The 22,113-nt window shown below is 40.0% G+C and overlaps 1 protein-coding gene across 1 annotated transcript; it reads left to right on the forward strand.

Annotated features, from left to right (window-relative positions):
- Positions 1 to 599: 599 nt before the first annotated feature.
- On the forward strand, positions 600 to 1,834 carry TUSC1 (tumor suppressor candidate 1). The gene has a single exon (XM_048931162.1). It carries the CDS (start codon positions 706 to 708, stop codon positions 1,399 to 1,401), a length of 696 nt encoding a protein of 231 aa, XP_048787119.1. The 5' UTR covers positions 600 to 705; the 3' UTR covers positions 1,402 to 1,834.
- The last annotated feature ends 20,279 nt before the right edge of the window (positions 1,835 to 22,113 follow it).

The raw sequence follows: 22,113 nt of genomic DNA on the forward strand, positions 1-22,113 counted from the left end.
AAAAGGAGACCGAAGGAGACATCATGGCGCACTAGAGCTCCCTCCTAAGAGCAGACGGGCAGCGCTGAGCTCCGCTCTCTGGCAACAGAACCTGAGGGAGCTGTGTCAGGGGAAGGTCGGGCTGGATATCAGCAAACGATATACACCAGAGCGCAGCAGGCATGGAACAGGCAGTGGGTTCAAGCAGCAATTGGACAACACTTTCAGAAACAGGTTTTGGATTTTGGGTAGTCCTGTGTAGAGCCAGGACTAGTGATCCTTATCACCCCTTCCAACTCACAAAATCATAGAAGCATAGCCTAACTCCAGATATTCTATCATTCTAGGACTCTACAGACACGAAGAGCACACACTCGACAAGTTTCCGTCTAACTGCACTGCTGGTTGGTGCCAGCTATCGACACCCCATCTCGCCAGGTGGAAGGATGGACACCGATATCCTGCGTGGAGCACGGCACACGGCACACCGCAACCCTCGCACAGCTGCGCAGTAGCGCACCGGCGAATATCACAGCGCCCCGCAGCAGCCCGCTTCACGGCGCAGCAACTCCGCGCTCCCACCAAGGCACCGCCCCGACGGCAGGGAAACCCCGCCCCTATTTACATACAGCGGCGCCGGCGCGCAGTGCGCTTCCCTCTTTCCTTCCTCCTTCCCTCCCTCCTCCCGCGGCGGCGGCCACCACGGCGGCGGCGGGAACGGCACGGATGAGGCGCGTGTGCGCGGTGGACGGGCGCTGGGGCTGCAACGGCTCTTTGCGGAGAGGCCGGGCGGGGCTGGCCGCCGGGGTCGGCAGGGGGGGCCGCGGCTCCGGCGGGCCAGAGGAGCTCTTGGAGGCGGGCGGCGAGAAGGGCTGGCGGGGCCAATCGCGGGGCTGCCCGCAGCAGCTGGCGGAGCGCTACGCGGACCTGGCGGCCAGCCACTGCGAGGCGCTGCGGCAGCGAGAGGAGCGCGAGTGGCACAACGCGCGGCTGCGCCTCGAGAACGTGCGGCTGCGCCTCGAGAACCGCCGCTTGCGCCGGGAGAATCGCTGCCTCTTCCGCCAGGCCCTGTTGGGGCCCGGCCCCCACGAGCCAGAAAAGGGCGAGCGGCCGGACCAGGGCGGGGAAGCGGAGACTCTGAGGGCACAGCTGGAGCGGCTGCAGGAGAAGCACCGCCGCGTCCTGCAGCATCTGCAGCGCTGCCGGGAGCTCGCAGAGCTGGGCGGCGGGGAGGTGCAGGAGCTGTGGAGGGACGACGCGCGGCCACCCTCCGCTCTCGAACCGGTCGAGCGCGACGCCGCCCCACTGGGCGGCTCCGAGGTGGAGGAGGAGGCGGTGCTGTCCTGCGTGAGGCTCAGCGGAGATGGGGGCGGTGGTGTCCTTCCGCCCGCCCCGCGCAGCCCCGGGGGAGGGCCGCGCTGAGGGAAGCTGCTTCCCGAGAGCGGAGCGGGGTGCGGTCCCTTCGTTTAAACGTGTGTCTGAGCAGCGTTAGAGGAGCCGGGAAAGGGACGCTTGGAAGAGGCCGACGCTGTAGTCGAAGAAGGACTCAAAGCCGCCGTTGTTGTGGAGAGAATCACCCCTGTTGGTCCCGCGTCACCTCAGAACTGTGCTGTAGACAGGATCGTGTAGGCCTCGTAGCACACATCAGAAGATGGCTTTGGCCAATTCCTAGTCGTCTGTTATGTCAGCAGCACTCCTGTGAGAGCCACTGGTCCCTGGAACTCTGCGTTGCCTGAATGAGAAATGGCACCTGTGTCTCTAAGGATGGACTTTGTTCACCTTCACATAAATACTGATTTGTATTTCACACTTCCACGTGAAATCACAGTTGTTAAATAAAAACGTGACCAAGACAGTGGTTATCTCAAGTGTGATTTGTGACTGGCAGTTATTTTGGAATTCTAGGAGAATCACACTTCAGGCCTCTGTAATGCAGTTCCTCAAAGTCAGATCATTTTTCCGACCCATCTTCCTTTAGAAAGTACACTATTTATAATGATAACTTGCTAAGAACCCAGGCTTTTTTTTTTTTCTTTTCCCCCCCCCCCCCATTCCGGAGTTCTCTGGTGTTTTCAGTTTTACGACTGGTTTCTTATAGTACTCTATTTGAATGTCTAACAATAAAAGGTGTGAAATCCACTCTTCTATATACTTCTGAATATAGCTTTTGAAGAGAGTAGTTGTTATTCTTCTATATAGTGTCAGCATAAACCTCTTACGAAGTGCACTGACACTTGTGGCTTGTATCAGAAATAGTGTAGCCAATATGAGGGAGGTGATTGTTGCCCTGTATTCAACACTTGTGAGGCCATGCTTCAAGTACTGTGTTCAGTTTTGTGCCCTTCACTTCAAGAAAGACATCAAGGCCCTGAAGCATGGCCAGAGGAGGGTAATGAAGCTGTGAAGAGTCTGGAGCACAAGTCTCCCTGACAGGAGGTTGTAGCAAGGTGCGGTTTGGTCTCTTCCCCATGTAACTAGTGATAGGACCAGAGGGAATGGCCTCAAGTTGCACCAAGAGAGGTTCGGGTTGGGTATTAGGAAAAAACTTCTCTGAAAGAATGGTCACACACTGGAATGGGCTGCCCAGGTAGGTGATTGAGTCACCATCCCTGGAGGTATTCAGTAATCACTGCGGTGTCAACTAAGGGACATGGTTTAGTGAGAACATACTAGTGATAGGTGGACAGTAGGATTGGATGGTCTTAGAGGACGTTTGCAACACTGGTGATTCTACCTATCTCTTTGGATTTGCAGCATCAAATAATGTGCTCTCAAAACATAATAAAAAGTGTCACATGGTGCAGTTGTGACTTGTTGATGAATCTTGGGTGGTGTTGTTTGGATGTACTGCTTGATTACTTGATTGCTTGTTTTATATATTCCACATTAATAGAATTCTTAGCATTCTTAGAAATGTCTGAGTAAATTAAATGCTCAGGAATTACAAGTGGGTACAATCACCCAACAGCTGTAGGATTGTCCACTTTACCAGCATGTTTCACGGTGGTGTGCATAACCCAAGCAGTATGAAGAATCCATCAAAACAGTGCAATGGAACTATGTTAAGATACACTGCTAAAAAAAGTGCAGCTGTAACTTTTAAAATGTTAATCTGAAAACATCCTTTTAGAATATGTTGGCGTCTTCAAAAAAGAAAGGATTGTGATATATATTTTTTCAATATAATATGCAAGACTTTTAAATTAAACTTCAGGGTCCCTCCGAGTAATGGAAATCTCTATAGGCCAGCTAATGTAAAAATATTAACATTTCACGAAGTTATGCACAAGTTTTGTATAAAGTGTTCTTATTAAGTTCTTAAGGTGGACACATTTCTTGAGCAGAAAGCAGAGACCTATAAAATGAAGGCAGTAAAACTCTCAGAGATATATATTGGTAAGAGGCAAATCCACGTGAAGTGATAACAAAGAGGTTTTAAGCATTTTTTGAGATTGCTGCGTCCGTATGAACTTCAGTAAGTTATCACTTAGGTCACACAGTCACAGAACCATGAAGTGAAGGGATGCCTGGAGATCATTCAGTCTGACCCCTTGCTGCAGCAGGTTCCATAGAACATGTTGCACCTGAAAGTGCAACATTCAGGTGCAACATTCCAGGCAGGCTGTGAGTATCTACACCTCTCCAGGCAGCCTGTACCAGTGCTCTGTTGCCCTCACAGTAAAGAAGATTTTTCTCAAGTCTGGTTGCAAAAGTTTCATCTAACCAATTGTCTTATCTTCTTGTTTTTGAGAATTTAAATAAAGTTATCTCTACTAAAATTATGCTAAATTATCACTTCGTTCCATAATGGTCTTCAGGTGGTAGGTTTACACTTTCATGATCCTTGGCTATGGGAAACTGCAAAGTTGGAAAATTAAATACACTTCCTAAAGGATACGCCTGTTAAAATCTTACTGTTTGTAATGTGTTTGTAATCTGAATACAGCTAGTTCTAACGTTTAGTATTTCAAATACCGTTGCAGAAATGATCTCATCTGTCTTTAAAGCTGACATTTAGCCCAAATCTCTCGTGTTCATGGCTGGCAGAAAACGCAGAATAACTTTCAAACTGTCTGGTAAGTTACAGCATTTATGCATGTGAAGTGATTGGGGAAGTGAAAGTTTTTTGTTTACTTTTTAAATCTGTTCCAATGTAAATGAATTTGTGATCTTAAGTGGCACTGAGGGACATTGTTTAGCTGTGGGTCTTGGTAGGTCATGTTGATGGCTGGACTTGATGATGCTGAAGCTCTTTTCAACCGAAATGATTCTATGATCTGATGAAGTGCTAGTACAATTGTATGAGGCACTTACATTTTCCTCAGCATTTTATTGTGCTCTGTTTTGTTCTTGTATTCTACTTTGTGCCAGAAAGGAGTCAAGTCTTGAAGTTCTAGCTTTCATTTCCTACTGCCAAGTATTGTCTTTAATTCTGTTTATCACATTCTGTACTATGACAAGTTTTCGTCCTTTTGTTGTAGTTGCTGAAGCAGTGTATTTAGGTATCTTGCTGCTTTGAGCCTTTCCTCTTTTTGTCTGAATGCTACTTCCCTGGTTTGTGAGGGAGTGCATTACTTAACAGAATTCATACATTACAGTCAGCATACAGAACCGTGCTCTCCTTTATCCTTCTTTGAGCTTGACCTTTTTCAAAATCATGTCAGTTCTATTCCAACGATTTTCAAAACCATGTAATTCAAGTCCATTTGTTTTTTCAGGTTTTTGAATATAGCTTTTAACTATCTCTTTCATCAGGAGATGATGGGGAAAAGATGATCACTTTTTGCCCATTTTTTGTGGCTTGAGGCCACCAATCCAGTAGCATTCTGCATGTTTGCTAATATGGCAGAATTACTTTTGTGTTTCTTAAATGTTTGGTCTTATTTGCAGACCTTTACTTACCCTTCTGTCCTGTGCCTCATGTAAACAAAACGTGATGAAGTGTATGTTAACATGGAAGCTGTATGCATGACTGTGTTCAAATACCTGACTAAAACCTTTTCGGACACTGTATGAACTCTGTGGCAACTACTTCAAAACACATGCATTTGAATAGAATGGCTCAGGGTGTCATATTTAATATGCACTGTATTGCTCTTTTGAGACATAATTCAAGTTTCATTAAATATTGCACTTTGAAAGAGCCTTTGTCCGCTATGCTCATCTTGAATATGCGAGGGCTTTAGCTGTCCTCAGAGAACAATGACATAAATTAAATGTTTTTGTATGATAAACTAATACCATTCAGCATTACTTGAGTTCAGCTATTTTCCTATCAAAGCAGGCATCTGCTATACTTCCTTTTTCAGGTATCTCACGATGTTCTACATCCCATTTTGGTTTTGTTAAGTTCAGCCAAGACTAAGCTGAGCAAGGTATTTCTGATGTTCCTTTTCCAGATTCAGATTATTTAAAGAAGTGACCTAGAGACAGATTACAAAGTAACAGTCTTTTTTTTTTTTCTTTTTTTTTCTTTTTTTTTCTTTTTTTTTCTTTTTTTTTCTTTTTTTTTTTTTTAATTTTTTTTTTTTAATGTTTTAAAGTGCTGTATCTGTACATCGGTATCTGTAATGGTGACTGGAAAGTTCAGGTGTTACTGCTTGGGGAAATACCACCATGTGCAATATCCAGATTGAATTTACTATCATATTTCTTGCTAAGTGAAACCCAGAAGATAATACTAGCAAATGACTGTAAAACTCCTTTTAATAAAGGTTGGTGCCTGTATTATTTCATGATTTTCAAGGCCGGTTGTCTGCTCCTTGCTCTGCCAAGGGTCCTTGTGCAGTCAGAATGTTGTAACAGATCAGGATATAAAAGACATTACATTTAGAGTGCATGAAGTGGTGGCCTTAGGTCCAGCTTTGTAGAACAGCAGGCTGGGAAGAAAGCAAATGGTTGGGTAACCCATAGAAAGATAATATTCTGTGAAAGAAAATTACAGTGAAAAGACATGGCCGTTAGACAACAGCTAATGGAATTACTATATTCATGTATACTGGTGTATTTTTACTGACTAAAATATTGACTGTGAGGTTGAGATAGAGTAAAAGATTTACACTACAAAGAAGAGTAGGTGACATCCACTTAGATGTGAAGTGGCAGTGAGCTTTGGAGAACTGATCTATAAACAGTCCTCATCCTCCACAGACATCAGCAGTGCTACTCATTAGGGTCAGCATATTCCATGTGGAAATTTTGAGTGCAAGCCAGTTTTGCATGTCCATTTTGTGATTTGTAAGATTGTTCCAAACATGTAGTTTGGAATTTAGCACCTACACTGGTTCAATTAAGGGTGTGTGCTGCTCTCAGCCAGCAGGATACTTTGACAAAGGCCCCACTAAGCACCCCACCCAACAGTGGTTGACTTCTGAGGGCCCAGACAATACAGAGAGCTGAGGTGGTTGAGAAGTGCATAAATGCAGTCACTCTGGTAAGTCAGTGGTCATTTCTTCTGCTTTAGCAACTGTCCACAAAAATTACATGGCAGCAACAACAGCTGGTGTGTTTGTATGCAAACTGCTAACAATTTTAGCTGCACCTGTGTTCTTCTCATTATTAAATACCCTTCCTCACTCAGATCCATGACTGTGTTCATTTGATAATTCTTTCTTCAGGGTAGACAGTCAGTTTTTTTCAACCTCATATTAGAACACCTTATTCTCAGCTGAGACTTCTATGACTTCTAATTTTGACTGATGCAATTGTTTTTAATTCAGGACTGATGCTTTTTTAAGAATTAAGATTATGAAAAAAACATTCTCCTGATTTTGTAGGTTGAAGAAGAGTGGGGTTTTGCTGTGCTGCACTGGTGAGCAAAAAAAGCGTTGAGGTGGGCAGTGTAAAACCACTTAGAGCAGAGTACTTGACACATTTTCCCAAGGACTCAACATCAAAGCTAAGATCCAAAAAACAGACCTTTTCAAAGAAATCCTATGGAGGTTTTTTTGTTGTTGCTTTTGTTTGTTTGTTTGTTTTTGTGGGTTGATAAAAAGAAACTGTAGATTTAATGCTTGTTAAATCATAGAGTCATTAAGATTATAAAGTACAGCTAAGATCATATAGTCCAACCATCAACACATATAGTCCTTTGCTCTTCACAGTGATTGACTGAATCTACTGAAGAACTAAAGAGTCTGAAATAAGGTATGAGTTCACAACAGGGATCATTTCAGTAAAGGATATCCCCTTTGTTTGAAGGTTTTCACATCTTACTTGGGTTTGCTAGAAAAAGAAAGGTAATTATTGTAATTTTGAAAGGTAAATTTTGTAACACAGTTGTTAACCTGAGGGTGCTAATTTTTTGTTACATTATTTGTAATTGAAGTCCCTATTAATAGTCACTGCTGCTGCTTCAGTAAGAAAAGAATGATGCATTTTTATGAGCATTTTTCTATGGAAGTTGGAAGTGTGTAATTCTGACCATACTGGAAAAAAACAGCCAAACACTCAGCTTTGCCATAAAATGAGATGTAACATAACTGCTGTCAAAATCAGCTGTCCATTTACATTTGTAAACATTCAGTTTGTTAAAATTTCTGAAATTTGCACAGAACTGAACAGTGTCATGTACCTTCCATATACGCAGTACTCAGAAGCATCCTGATGTGTCTTCTCTAAAAACATAAATCTTCTGGTCAGACTTTGACTAATCCACAATGTAACCCTAGTTAATTAGCTGCTACTGATAGTGCCACTCTAATTTTTCAAATCTTTCTTAATACTGTTTCACATTTGATGCAGAGAGCTAAGCCACTTTGGTTTGTATAAAGTACCCTTGCAGGAGTTGCCACTCCTTCAGACCTTCCAGGAGGATTGGGTATTCCATATTAGCAATTCTTGTGGTGTCATTTCCATGTCTCATACAATAAAATATCTAATAGGAATGTTCTGGTCTTGTACCAGTGTCAATTATGGTTCATATTCAGACCAGAACCATGTCTCTTTTAGACCAAGAAAGCTTCCACTTCTGCTTTATAAAACCTTGTGATTTTGAGCCTATGCGTAGATTTAACACGATCAAAAGTAACAATCTTGCATGTGGGCATAGGATTGAGTCTCCGCAATCAGATGTTGAATTTATCTTTTTTGTTTCTTGCTCTAAAGTTATGAAAACATATCATTTTGTGTGTGTGCATGCAAAGTCCTCTTAGTGTTATCATTATTCTATATATTTATGTAGTCTCAGACTTTTTACACCAAATGCTTTATTGTCAAAGCAGCTATCTCATTAAATTGGAAAGTAGCAATCTTATTATGAAATTTCTTTTCAGCAAGTAGAATAAATTCTGTTGAATGAAATTAAGGTTGATGATCCATTTCGTTAGGAAATTGACCTAGCTCAGTCTGTCAGGCTATTGCTATGTTTTCAAAGTTAACTGCAAATTACAGTGCTGCTGCTGCTTCACTCGAAAATTTATAGTGTACTATTGTGTTTTTGTAATAATATTCCGTGGAATGTTAAGTCAGCATATGGTGCCTTTTTGGTTGAAATAGCATATGGGCTTTCTGTGGTGTACGGAAAGTATTACAGAACATTATGTGTAGGTATGAATCTTGGGAACAACGATAGGATATTACACTAATATGCAAATTATAGAAATAGGGTGGATTAGTGTAACTTCATTGAGTCGTGACAGTTGAAAATGTGTGTAGAGTTCAGCCTATCAGTTAAGTACAGTTAACTGAGCTCTGCACAGCAGTGGACATGACTTCTTTGTCTGTAATTATACTTACCTGCATCTTGGATTCTTTTGCTTTTGTTTTCTTTTCTCCCCTCTCGCTACGTACCAGCTGCTGAGCATTATCTTTTAGGTAATACTAATACTTTAGAACATGTAAGGAAAGAATTAACCATCTTACTACTACCCTGGTTTTCTGGGAGACAGGGAAAGTAACCAAGGGAGAAAAGCCAACAAATTTTGACCCTTCCAAAGTAGTGGTATTGTACTGATATTTTGTTTGCTATAAAGGGATAATTAAAATTATGCCTGTCCTAAAGCTGCAGAGGTAAAGTGAGAAAGCTATGTGAGTTCCTCTTAAGTGTCTCACAAAGTTGGGAATTATAAAGAATATAATTTCTTTCTGTGCTAGAACAAAGAGAGATCAAAGCACCCAGACAGTAGATCTTGCCTGATTTAGGAACAGCTTGCCTGAAAATCCCCTTTCCAACGAATACAGAAAACATATTTCCATTATGTTCAATAAAAAGCCCTCCCAAAACAAAAACAAACTAAAAAAAAATCAAAATGTAAATGTAAAACATTTTGGTGTCATGGAAGTGAGTTTGAACCTGAAATGCATCTTCTCAGTATTCCTTTCAAGTATATTAAATCAACTTTGAAATTTAAACGTCGTATTTTGAACATGTTGCGTGGCTACGGTTACTATAGTCCAGAGCTGCATATGGGTACTTGCATTATTGTTACCTGAGACAGCAGCTTCTTGGCTATGTTGTGTATGTCAAAAACACAGTTTTATGAACGGCTGAAATTCTCTCACAAAGGTTTTGAAGGCAGGAATTTAGTGCATCTGTGTGCCTTTGTTTTAGGATTATCCAGGGAACGATTTGTTTCTGAAAAGCAAATGTAGTCTGAAGTGCTTTTGGTTGTTCTCTCAAGACTTGGTCTGCAGTGTGAACTTTTAAGAACGTTCTCCATTTCACAAGACAAGGATTCAAGTGCTTTCTCTGCTACACCAGTATTTATAGCACCATATGGTGCTTATTTAGTTTTACTGGGATGTAGTTGTTACTCTGATCTAGACTCAGCACTTTGGTTCCCAGCTGCAAATGCAGTGTTTGTCAAGGGGGAGAGAAGGGTGAGCAATTTGCATGAATGTGAAAGAGGTTTGGATGCTTCTTGTGGTGAAAATTATATCCACACAAAACAGTAATAGTGCCTTTCTCATGATGACCTGAGACACACCTTGAAATGAAGTCGATCAGCAGAACTAACTAGAGCTTATTAGCAAACGCTTTGGGGAAAAAGTCTAAGAGCCAGTCATGGTCATTCTGCTGTGTTCTGTTTCCAGCTGTCGGTGTTTCAGAGGTTTTTAAGGTAGCTGTATGCAGGGAAAAATGGTATTGAATGAGAAAGGTGGAAGCAGTGCAGAAAATGATGGAGGCAGTGAGTGTATAGAATAAAGAATAAATGTCGTGACCAGTAGAAACATTTCCAGGACAAACTGAAAGAGGCCTTATGAAATGATACTACAGGGTTAGGAAAGGATTTCCTGGGTAAGAAGAGAAGGAATGAACTTAAAGGGTATCTAAGTTCACAACTGGTAGTTATTTACTGCAAGTGATATCAAATACAACATTTTAGAAGTTATGAAAGCAAACTGAAGCAGAAATTGGTGCACTTAAAAGAATCCATTGGGGAATGACAGGATCGATGAATTGTTTTTCTTCAGACAGTTCAGTAAAAGAAAGTGAGGTAAGAAGGTGTGAATAAAATCTGTAAGTGTGCAAAATGACCCTTGTGATTGAGACAATGTTGTGTTACCTTCCTCTCTATGTTCTTTGAGGTTGTTAATGCACTTATCATGTAAGGAGTCGAAGACAGACTGAATGTGTAGTCTTGTGATCTCCAGAAACTGTACCTCTGTAGTCAGTGGAGATAATTATGGGGAGAGGCTCTGTGCTGTGTAAGGGCAATGCAGCCTGCCTTACTCTGAAAAACTGGTAACAGCAAAAAAGCAGCCAAATCAATACTGAAGATTTTTTTCCCAATAAATTCAGCTATAAACAGGACAACTGTGGCAAGAAATGATTGAGTATTCACTGAATTGTTGCTTGTACTGAGTGGTTGTGTTTTAGAAAGTCAGAGATCTTGCAGTAAACCCTGCAGATCCCTTCCTTCAGCTGAGAAAGAATGTGCATGAAGGAGCAGATCGTTGTATCAAATAGCATCTAATAGGGACTATTTGCTTTCCTGCTCAAGCTGAGGTGGCTCGTGGCACTACCTGAGCACGCACCTCATCTTGCAGAAGACCACCAGCAAGGGTCCTGAGCTGCCCATCACTGGAGAAGCACGGTGAGTGCAGTGCCATTGCAGATGTGGCCAGGAGTGCCACGGGAGTTCCAGCAAGTACCAAGGATGGTCTGATTTCCAGCTTTCATCTGGCTCATTTCCTTGTGGACAGTGGGTACTCTCAGATAACCACAACTGCTTTAGATGGAAATAGGGTAGCAACTAATACTGATGGTGCATGCTTGCTGGAAAGCATTAAGCACCAAATGGTGAGAAATTCTGCCACGAGGGGAAATGCATGGAAGAGATCTGTCCCCACATCTACCTTGTGAGCTCTTTCACTGTGCACGAGGTGCCCACATTAGTGAGCAGGAGGAGCTGCCTTCCCTCCTGTTAAAAAAGCCTTTGAAAATGGAGGTGACAATTGTTATTATTTGCATGTGAAAATGACCACTTCCCATTCCTACATATTTTTTTTTTAATTTCAGATTTAAAAGTTACTGACATGATAGAGCTGGATATTTTAAATGACCAGAGCAATTAAAATTAGACGCTTTTAGTGGTGGAAAATTACCATTTTTATTGATGTTGGTTTGGACTATTTCACAGAATATCTTTTGAATACCGTCACATAATTTATCTTCCACAACTTGGCATGTTAGCTCATTAGTTTGAAAGAAGTACTTTCAGAGGGCTCAGTATATTGAAGGCAGAATTGGAAGATATTAAAGAGCTGGAAGGCAGGCATTTTTTTTAATCTTGATTTCCCATGAAGGCAGCACAATTAATCACTCATCTTCAGGTGTGCCTATATCCTCCTCTATTCTTCCTGATTTTGCACACATTTGAGACAGGTTATCCTGCTTATAAATTTATAAATAAGTACAAGAAAGATTTTAGTCTTCCAGTTGGAAGTGCAACCTTTCAAAAGCCTTTTTTGGTAGTGAGATACAGTGCTGAAGTTGAAACAACTAACCAGGGGCAGGCAAAGGAATAGAAAGCTTTTAGCCTTGTAAAAAGTATTGTCATACTTCCAAATTCAGTATGTGAGGGAACGGTTCAGGAAGAACTGTAGATCAGGCAAGTCCCTAACATATATGCATATATAAACATGTGAGTGTGTATATATATTGAACAAGCATCCAGAAGGATCTACTTTCTTTAAACTGTACTACAAATTCCATCTGATAGTATACCACTGAGATGTTACAAAATGTCTGAGAAGGTGAAAAACAAGGGAAAAATATTTACAGCTGATTTTAGGGGTTTTCTCCTTATTTTGTAATTTTATGCTTAATGATTTCAGATTTGATCTGAAGATAATTACTAGATGCCACTGCTATCCCCTTGTTCAGTTTTAAAATATTCAGTAATATTCCCATTTCAGTGGCTTGCTGATGTTTAAAAGTGATATTCTGTATTTCTTGTCTGGAAAATGACACGTATTTCCTTTTCTGCTTGAATTTTCATGCTTTAGAGACCTGTACATTAACCAGAGCACAGTCACTTAAATTCAGTGCTCACAACAGAAGGATACCCCTTTAAAACATATTAAATTCAATGTCCCTTCTTCATGGGATAATCCAGTTGGAAGATCATTCTCTTTTCCCAAACCATCATATGCTAGCTGCTAGTCATCTCAGTCAAATAAAAGGATAATTGATTTAATGATTTTATTTCTCCTGCGTAGTACTGAGCAAAGGAGCAACACTACATTTCCTGATTAAGGATGGATTTATTATTTTGGCCTATATGCCCCCCAAGGAAAGCAGGTTTTAGCCATTGAATCAAATTCCTTGTCTCAGTTGGTGTGAACAGCGTGGTTACTTTCACACAATGGGATGAGCTGATGAATACACACAGTAGTAGTGCATAGACTCACAGAATCGTTTGAGTTGGAAGGGAGACACCTGCAGCGGATCACAGTGCTCAGAGCCCAGCTCAGCCCAGCCTTGGCTGTCTGCAGGGACAGAATGTTTCCAGAATATGGGCATATGCTAGGTTTTGTGTTTGTCTTTTTTTGTTTCTGTTTTCTGCTTTTTTTTGGTTTGTTTTTTTTTGGGGGGGGGGGGGGGAGGCAGATTAGGGGGGGAAGGAAGTGCGGGGGAGTAAGAGAAGGGAGGAGAGGAGTGACTTCAGGGTATGTTAATGCCTTTAATATTTTATTCTTGAAAAGAAACAAAACATTTTGACATCTCACAAATGTTACCGTTATCTCCAGTAAGCTTGTTGTTTCTTAAAAAACAGTGATATGAATCAGAATAAAAATGCTGGATTTTGCTTTGTTTTGCAAGAATTCTCACAGTCAGTTTAATGCTAAGGGCTATGACACACAGACCTTTGTGTATGGTTCTCTTATGTTATAAATTTCACAAGAACTGTTTAGATCAAAACACAGCTCTGGATAACAGCTTCTGTTTTATTTCCATTCTATAAGCTTGCATACAAAATTTATACAGTGTAACTCACCTGGTGTGATTGGTATAAGAGGACATTATTGTTTGTTTTGCAATTCATTGTAACCTATGCCAACTTATGTAAGTATAAATAAGTATCTGTTCCTACGAAATGGAAAGATAATATGGTTGGAAAGCTGGATGTGAAAATAACCTTGGTTGTAGGATGGATTAGTTTACCATGCACCTTCTCTAAACTGGTTTCTTTGAGAAATGTGAAGTCTAACTGTACACTTTGCTCATTTCCAGCCAGTTGTAGTCTTTCACAATTAACTATGGTTTTGCTGAGTACAAACTATCTAGTGTGAAGCTCAACTTTTTACATTTTAGCTGGCTTTGAGGTGGCTGCTGTCCTTAGAAATAAGTACCTACAAAAAAGTGTCTGAATTTGCAGAAAGATCTGAACCTGTTGAAAATGATCTGAAAAGGACTTTTTTAAGTCTCAGAAGCCGAGCAGGATTGCTAAAAGCATTTGTGTTTGCAGAGAGATGATGCTCTGTATCTACATGGATTATATTCTGCTCACAGGAAGAAAACTGTGTATGTTACTTTTGTAACTACTTGATCTGAAACTTCTGTTGGGAACCTGGCACCAGTGATGGTTCTACAGACCAGTGAGTTCTTTGTTAAAAGATGAAGAAAAAAATACAGAAGAAGGAAAAAAAAAAAAAGGAAAAAATCCAAAAACAAAATGATCAGAGATCTTTGTCATTACACCTTTAAGAAATTATCCAAAACTATGGGTTGAGAAAGTACCTTATCTCTATTGGGCTGTTCAGTCGTCTGATTACATAGAAATGTGAGTGGAGAGAAATGTTAAACTCTGTTGAGCTAAATTTGAGTGGTAGGGATTTTAAATGAACTCAGGGTGAGAATTGTGATCATTGAATTGCACTGGGTGCTATGTAAGCTGTTCTGTTCTCAGAAAGCACTGAAAAAAAACCAATCACCTTAGTTGTAGTAAGGCTGACATGCAACAGAGTGGCTTCAAATTGCAAAGTCCCCTCTCAAACAGAACTCACCCTTGTTTCTGTCTGAGATTTCTTTTGGTAAAGATGGGTCACCTGCATACCTGAACATGATATCCTGGCACTGCTTAATATAGCTCTGCTATAAAACAAATTAAATAGGTAAAGAAAACAGTGACTCAGGATTGGAAACAGAAAGCTTTCTTATTACCAGCTCTGGGGAAAGAAATCTGCTAAACTTTACTTTGTGTTTTATTTACAGTGTTTTATGTTGTCCTATTTGACAATATTCCTACGAAAGATCATTTTTATTAACTGTATTTGTTCACCTTCCTATCTATCTCATTTCCAGCAGTCATGCTGCTATTTACAGTTTTCCTTCAGCTGTGAATATGGAGTTAATCACAGAATCACAGAATTATAGGGGTTGGAAGGGACCTCCAGAGATCATCGAGTCCAACCCCCTGCCAAAGCAGGTTCCCTACACCAGGTCGCACAGGTTGGCATCCAGGCAGGTCTTGAACATCTCCAGAGAAGGAGACTCCACCACCTCCTTGGGCAGCCTGTTCCAGTGATGTATGCAGGTGCCTCAGGCACCTTCCAATTACACATTAACATAGGCTGGAATAATTCCAAAATATTTAAGGAATATCACTTTCAATCATTTCCATGTTAAATTAATACTAGGGTTTCTTTAAAAATGTAATATACTCTCAGGCTGTTAGTGCAATTAAGCAACTTCAGGACACACTTTTAGCATGGAGTTGAGTGAAAACAAAGCTATTGTACGTTCCAACCTGCAAGCACTATACTTGGTTTTGGCAAAGGTGAAGGAAGGACTCTCTGTGTCATGAAGTGACTTTAGTAAAATACCCAGTGTGTGAAATAAAGGGATTTTGCAGAAACTCCTGGCACTCCTATTTGCTGCTTCTGGTCGATGGAGGTACTGGTACAGAGGTACTATCCAATAGAAAAGGAGAACAAGAGAAAGTATTTGACCGCAGTAGTTGAAGTTTTGAAATACTGAAGAATATTTGAAATACTTGAAATTTGGAGAAGGAAGGATTAAATTTTAGGTTATTGAAGATCATATGCTTAAAAGACAAAAAAAAAAAAAAAAAAAGAAAATCTATGAGTCAGACAAAGATAAAGCAGTTGGCCAGGAAGGCCAACAGTGTCCAGGGCTGCATCAACAGAAGGCAGACAGCAGAAATAGGGAGTGTGGTTGTCCCATTCTGCTCTGCCCACATGAGAATCCAAGTGAAGTACTGTTTGCAGGCCTGGGGCCCCCAGCACAAGAAGGATGTGGAGCTGTTGGAGTGGGTCCAGAGGACGGCCATGGGGATGATCAAAGGGCTGCAGCACCTCCCCTGCAAAGACAGGCTGAACTGAATGCTACAAGGAAATTTTTTGTTGGGGGATGTGAGCACTGGAACAGGTTTCCCAGAGTAGATGCCTCGTCCTTGGAGGGTTTCTAAACCAGGTTGGAGGGGGCACTGGTCAACCTGATCTAGTGCTTGATTTAGCGGTTGGTAACCTTGCCACAGCAGATGATCTTTAAGGTCCCTTCCAACCCAAACCATTCTATGATTCTATTTTATTAGTGGCTATGGTTCATTGCATTGCCATTCGCAGTGTGAATGCATTTACATTTAGCTCATGCCCAAAATAAATGCCTAAAGGTTAAAATCTTCTGTTGTGTGCAAGCCTTGGCAGAAGCCATATTATATTAACTTTTTTTTTTTTTTCAGATTGAGATCTTAAGCTGCATAAGCATTTGCCAGACCATAGTTACAGAGGTGAAAGCAGTCAATGAACAAATGTGATGTGCCAAAGCATTTAAATGCCTTTTTCCTCACTGCCAACAGGATAATGAATCTGTTTCCTTCATCCGAAACTCTTGCTCAGAGAATCTACTACTTACAGTCATGTCTTCTGAAGATAAACAGCAAAAGTTAACCAAAAGCACTGCTAAAAAACAGAGAACAAAGTCAGTTATAATGTAGAACTAAATGTAATTATAAACATGGTAATTTTTCTAATTTGTGAGCAGCAACTAACTGCTAATTTTCATTAGTTACTGACGTATATGACTTGTTCTTACCTATGAAAATACAATTGGTGAATACAAGGTTTGTGTCAACTATACATTAGAATATCATTGATAACAAGAGTATACTCTAAAAAAATGTTCTTTTGGAAACCTATAAACAATGGTAGGATCAAGGCATGAAAAGTGAACAAAATGATGAATTCTGTACGAGCCTTTCTGTTGTTTTAATAAGCTGTTGAATTTTGTTGTAAAAATGTTTTGCAAAGTTCACAGGATGACTTCCATGACACAAAAAATTGCCTTTAGAGCAGAAAAATATCTATCAGATTAAAACTCCTGACTCTATAATTGAGAATGTTTTCACATTGCATTTGACCTCTGTAAGATTTTAATGACTTTTAGTCTACTCAACCAACTTCACCATTATTAAGGGCTTATGTTAAGGGCAGCTTTGCTGCTGTCCTGAGGGCATCTTGCTCAGTGTTGAATTTAAAGATAATACATTAGTTTTGAATACCTAGCCTGTAGCTAAACTGGGTTGAATTAGTATTTTTTTTCCCTAAAAAAAGTCTAATACATTTAGTTTGTAAAAGGTTCATTTTCTGTACTGACATCCTGTTTACAGTTTGAAGTTCAAATGTTGAACATCAACATTATGATCACTTAGAGAGTGTGTTTTATTTTGATGATGCACCAAAGTTTGGACTGAGCAATGTCACTGACCACAGCTAATTACTGCCATTATCCAGTAGTTAGATTCTAGGGACAAAAGAAAAGAAAAGCAAATAATATGACTCACTGTTAGCAATCAGTGTATATACTGTTGCTCCACTAAAGCTATTTTTTTTTAATTGATTATGTAATAAAAAAAAGAACTTAATTAGTAATGTAATTTATAACACATAGATTTTTTATAAGGTTACAGAATCCAATAAAAACATAAAGTTTTTATCATTTCTTTCTCTTTTCAGTTCACAAGTTTTCCTCTTCAGGTAGCATGAGAAAAACAGTATGAGAGTGCCAGTAAATAAACAATCGCAATGGAGACTTGTGGCACAAATTGTCATTTGATGTAATATGGACTGAAACAGTCACATTTTCTTGATTATATCCTGTTTTGCTATCACTAGCAAGAACGTAAGAACTTATGCAACTTTTTTGCACTGAAAATCTTCTTCCTAAAAACCTGAAGATGGTACTTTTCTTTCTAAATGTTTGAGCTCTTCATGCAGATAGCTTCTAAGTATTTGGAATATAATATTAGAAGTTTTGAATATCACTTACTGATGTTGGAAAGTACAATCAGTTTGTTTCTATCTGCACACCAGCAAGTGAAGTGCCTTCACTTCTGTATTAAAATATTTGGTTTCTGATGTGATTGCTGCTATATAACAGTGCAGCACAATGTACTTGCAGGTGAAATGAGCACTGTGCTAGAGACTGTGGTATGGTCTGTATTCAGTAACCTTAAACAAGTTTCTTGCTTTCCTTGTTAGCATTCTGATTGCTGATGGGTAACAGTCACTTGTCCTGTAAAGCTTGACTTTGTGTGGTGTTTAATATACCCTAAAATATGACTCCTGTGCATACTAAAATCCAAGTGGTGTAATAAGTGACGAGACAGTCTTCTTAAGGTGCGATGGATGATCTTTTCTTTCAGTTGTGGAGTTGGAAGGGGTTTTTTTGTTTTGTTTTGGGTTTTTTTTTTTTTTTTTTTGGTTTTCGTTCCTTGTTTGTTTGTTTGTTTTTCTGAGGAAGGCTGTGCTCTTTTGCTCAGATGACCCATCAATTCATAATGTTTCATATCGACACCATCAGACAGATTGGCCTCTTTATTGTGCAAGAGTAGAGAAAGAAAACCAGATAAATAGATATGAGAGGGAGAAAAGGAAATGAAGGAATTAATAAAGGTAACATCACAAGTATATTTGAATATTTTCAGTTGATATTAAAAATGTGAAATCTACAAGTTGGCTGGTGCTAGTAGATCTGGTTGTGATATGTATGTTTGTATTTTCTGCAGAAATAACCAGAACATCATTTAGATCAGGCCAGAGCAAGCAAAGGTTATTCTGATAGGGTAAAGCTCAAAGCAGAAGCATGACAGTCTCTGCTGATGTGAGCTGAGCTCAAATGGTGCAGCTGCAGGGTTTGTATGCTGTTATGTTTAACTGCCCATTCTTCTAGAGCTGTCAGATAAAGAGGATGCAGTAAACAGCAACACTGACTGAAAGTCTTCAGTTAGGCTCCAGATTTACATTCCTTTACAAATAATCCATTTCTTTGTTAATTAAGTCATGCTGACTGTCAAGATCATTCACTGCTAATTATTGTTGCAAATCTTGCAAAAGTCTATGTGACAGTAACTGGTTTTTTTTTTTCACATTCCCAACATTAGGACTGAACACAATCTTTTTCTTGAAAATCTATGCATCGTTTAGGCACTTCCAATGACTGCTATGGATGGAGAGTTTGAAAGACTGATGAATTAAGTGAGATTTAAATTCCAAAGAAATCATTTACTATTCTTTAATTTCCAACACTATCAGTGCTAATAATCTGTTCTGTTTTTACTATCATCAGAGATATGTGTACAAAGTTGTCAGTCTTCCACACATCCTAAATGAGCTGTGAAGACGTGGTCCTGAGAAGTTGATGCTGTATAGGGAGGTCATTGCTGTCATGTAACCATGGAGGTCTCCACAGTCTGAGTACTGATGGGTTGGACAAGTAAGAGTCAGAGGAAACTTGTTTTTATTGTGGCCTAGATTTCCTAGCTGAAGGCTGATATGTTTAGACTATTGCCCCTATCTGAATGAAGGTCTCCTCCATTCCTTTTACTGCTTATCTTGTTTTCTTTTGTCTTTGTCATCCTTGTCTACTGAGAAGGATATTCTGACTATCTGTCACTTCTGCTTGTTTCATCCTTTTTCTTGGAGTCTCATCCGTACAACTACACATAGTTGTACACACAACCCCTTTGAATGGCCCACATACATTCAGTGTGCCACTGAAGTGTTAGGATATATTTGTGTACTACTCTTAGTATGCACCTCTTAGTACCTTCATACTGATGTCCAAGGTTAATTACATCTTGTTGTATACTTCCATAACTTAGAGGCATCAGTAGCCTTTGCCTTGTACAGAAACTTTTTTTCCAATTCTGGGTAGTGTATTATCTCTCATGCCAAACAGTACTTGTCAGCAGCCATGGAACACTGTAAGATTGTTATGGTCTAACCCAGCAGGTGGCTGAGCACCACAGTCATTTGCTCACTCCCAGTGGGATAGGGGAGAGAACTGAAAAAACAAAAGAATCAAAGTAGAATTTGTGGGCTGAGATAAAACTATTTTACTAAGACAGAGAAAAGGATCATAATAATGATACATACATATAAGTGCATATATGTATGTGAATGTATATATAACAAATTATGTGCAAGCAATTGCTTACCATCCCCGGACTGATACCTAGCTCACCCCAAAAGCAATGAAAGAGAGCAAAATGAACTCCCACCCCCTTCAAAACTTCTTCTGCGTGATGCCATTGAAATGGAATATTCCTTTGGCCAGTTTAAGTCAGCTGCTCTAATTCTGTCCCCTCTCAGCTCCTTGGACTCATCGCTGAGAATGGCTTTGACTGTCCAACATTGCTTAGCAGCAGCTAAAAACATTTGTGCGTTATCAGCATTGTTTTTCTCCTAGAACCAAAACATGGCATCGTACCAGATGCTCTGAAAAAAAACAATTCCACACCAGATGAAACTAAGACAAAGATACTTATACACAGCCTAGTAAAACAAATAAGCTTTGCTCCCATAGCAAATTCATCTGTATTTCTACAGGAAGCCCTTGCAGTTACTAAACCAACTGTCATTTCTACATACACAACCTGTGGAGCCTGTGTTCTCCTCAAGAGCTGCAAGAGGAAAGAATCCTTTCGTAGATACAGTGGCAAGCTTCAGATGTTTCTCTTGCTGCTGTTTCATGAGTGTACAAAGAAAACTGAAGAATTAAGAGCTGTAATACTAGAGTTATCCCGTTACTACCTGCATTTCATAGGATTCAGTCAGGGTTTATTTCTTTATTATTTTTTTCCCAACAATACTTTAATGTAAGGTATTTTGGCAGCATAGTTAGGACAGTGTTCTGATAAGGCCAGCAATTTGACTAGTAACAATTGGATGGAACTAGGCCTTTATGAGAAGGCATAAGGCAATCATCAAAAGTTATCAGCAATGGGATTATAACAATGCCAGGAGAAACACCTGATAAGTAAAATTAATTACGTGTAAATCAGTGGTGACGCATCATCTTCCTGAATAGGACGGAGGATTTGCTCCTATGAAAGAAGAGTAATTAACTCTAATGCACACCTGAGTGCTGAGACACTGAGGTCCTGGCACTGCAAGCAGCTGCAAGCATCAGGGACTGCCCCAGGTGTGTTACCACATGGCTGTCAGCCAGGCCTCCTCCACAGGGTGGATACTCCTGGGTAACAGGCATCTCCATGCTAGGCTGTTGGGGTTTGTTTAGCCAGCACAACCCTGTCTGTGAGTGCACTCAATGCCCTAAACCCAAATTCGTACTGATTTAACTGAAGTATACTTGGAGTTTCTGAGCTGTGCATTTGGATGCTGTCTTTGTTTCCTTCAAAAATGTTGGTCTGCAGTCAGGATGCCCACCCCTTTCATCTCAGTGATATCTAGGATTCATGTTCATCATCACCAGGCCACGTGGGGACCTCACTGTTGATATTTCTTGGCAGAGGAAATGTGATCCCAAATTGGCAGACAAACCAGACTTGCAAATGCTCAAGGAAGAACTAGCTTATGTGGGGGGGAGGACCACTGCCAGCCCCTCTAAAAAGTAACTGAATGAAACCTGGCAGGTGAGCTCTTTAGTATGCTTGTTGTTGTGTGACGGTTACAAAACTGCAATTCAGTTTTGATTGGCATGAACAAAGTATCTATTCCCTATAGAAATCTCAGTGCATTATATGTATATACATACAAAGAAAACAGGTTTTGGAATACCAAGGCGCTGTTCTACTCTCTAATCTGCTGAGCATCATGTCTGTGGAGAAATGTTCTAGTCACTATGGGTTATGGATGGTATCTTGCTTGTGAGGCTGCAAGCTGCAGATATCCAAGAAATGTGTTTACAAGGTTCTATTTAACAGATTTTCTTTTCCCTCCATACACAATTAGACTCCCCTTCCTCCCCCTTTTTTTTTTTTCTTTTTCTTTTTCTCTTTCTTTTTTCCTCTTCCTCTTCCTCTTTCTTTTTCTCTTTTTTTTCTTTTTTTTTTTTTTTCTATTAGCATCATCTAATTTGATATTATTATGAAAAGAGATAGGTTCAAAGTTGCAAAGTCTGAACGATAAATTAACTGAACAAATGGGCAGGTAAGCTGAAAAGAGCAGAGGATGGATGTGGAATCAGATTCTTTCTTGTTGACATGTGGTTGTGAAGACAGGAGATAAATATATGCCATGTGCAGAGGCAGGTAGTAGAGACTTTGGGCTGTATTTTCTTCTCACTGATGTTTACTTTATAGGGTAATAACCACATAAATATTGTGGTCCTTCGTAATAATTTTAATAGATTTAGCGGTGAGGAGAAGCAAATTCTTGGGCTTGTTTTTTCTCCACGCTCTTTACAACAGTGGTTAAATCATGATG

The sequence above is a fragment of the Lagopus muta genome, chromosome Z (assembly GCF_023343835.1).
Source record: "Lagopus muta isolate bLagMut1 chromosome Z, bLagMut1 primary, whole genome shotgun sequence".
In the NCBI taxonomy this organism is placed as follows: Eukaryota; Metazoa; Chordata; class Aves; order Galliformes; family Phasianidae; genus Lagopus; species Lagopus muta.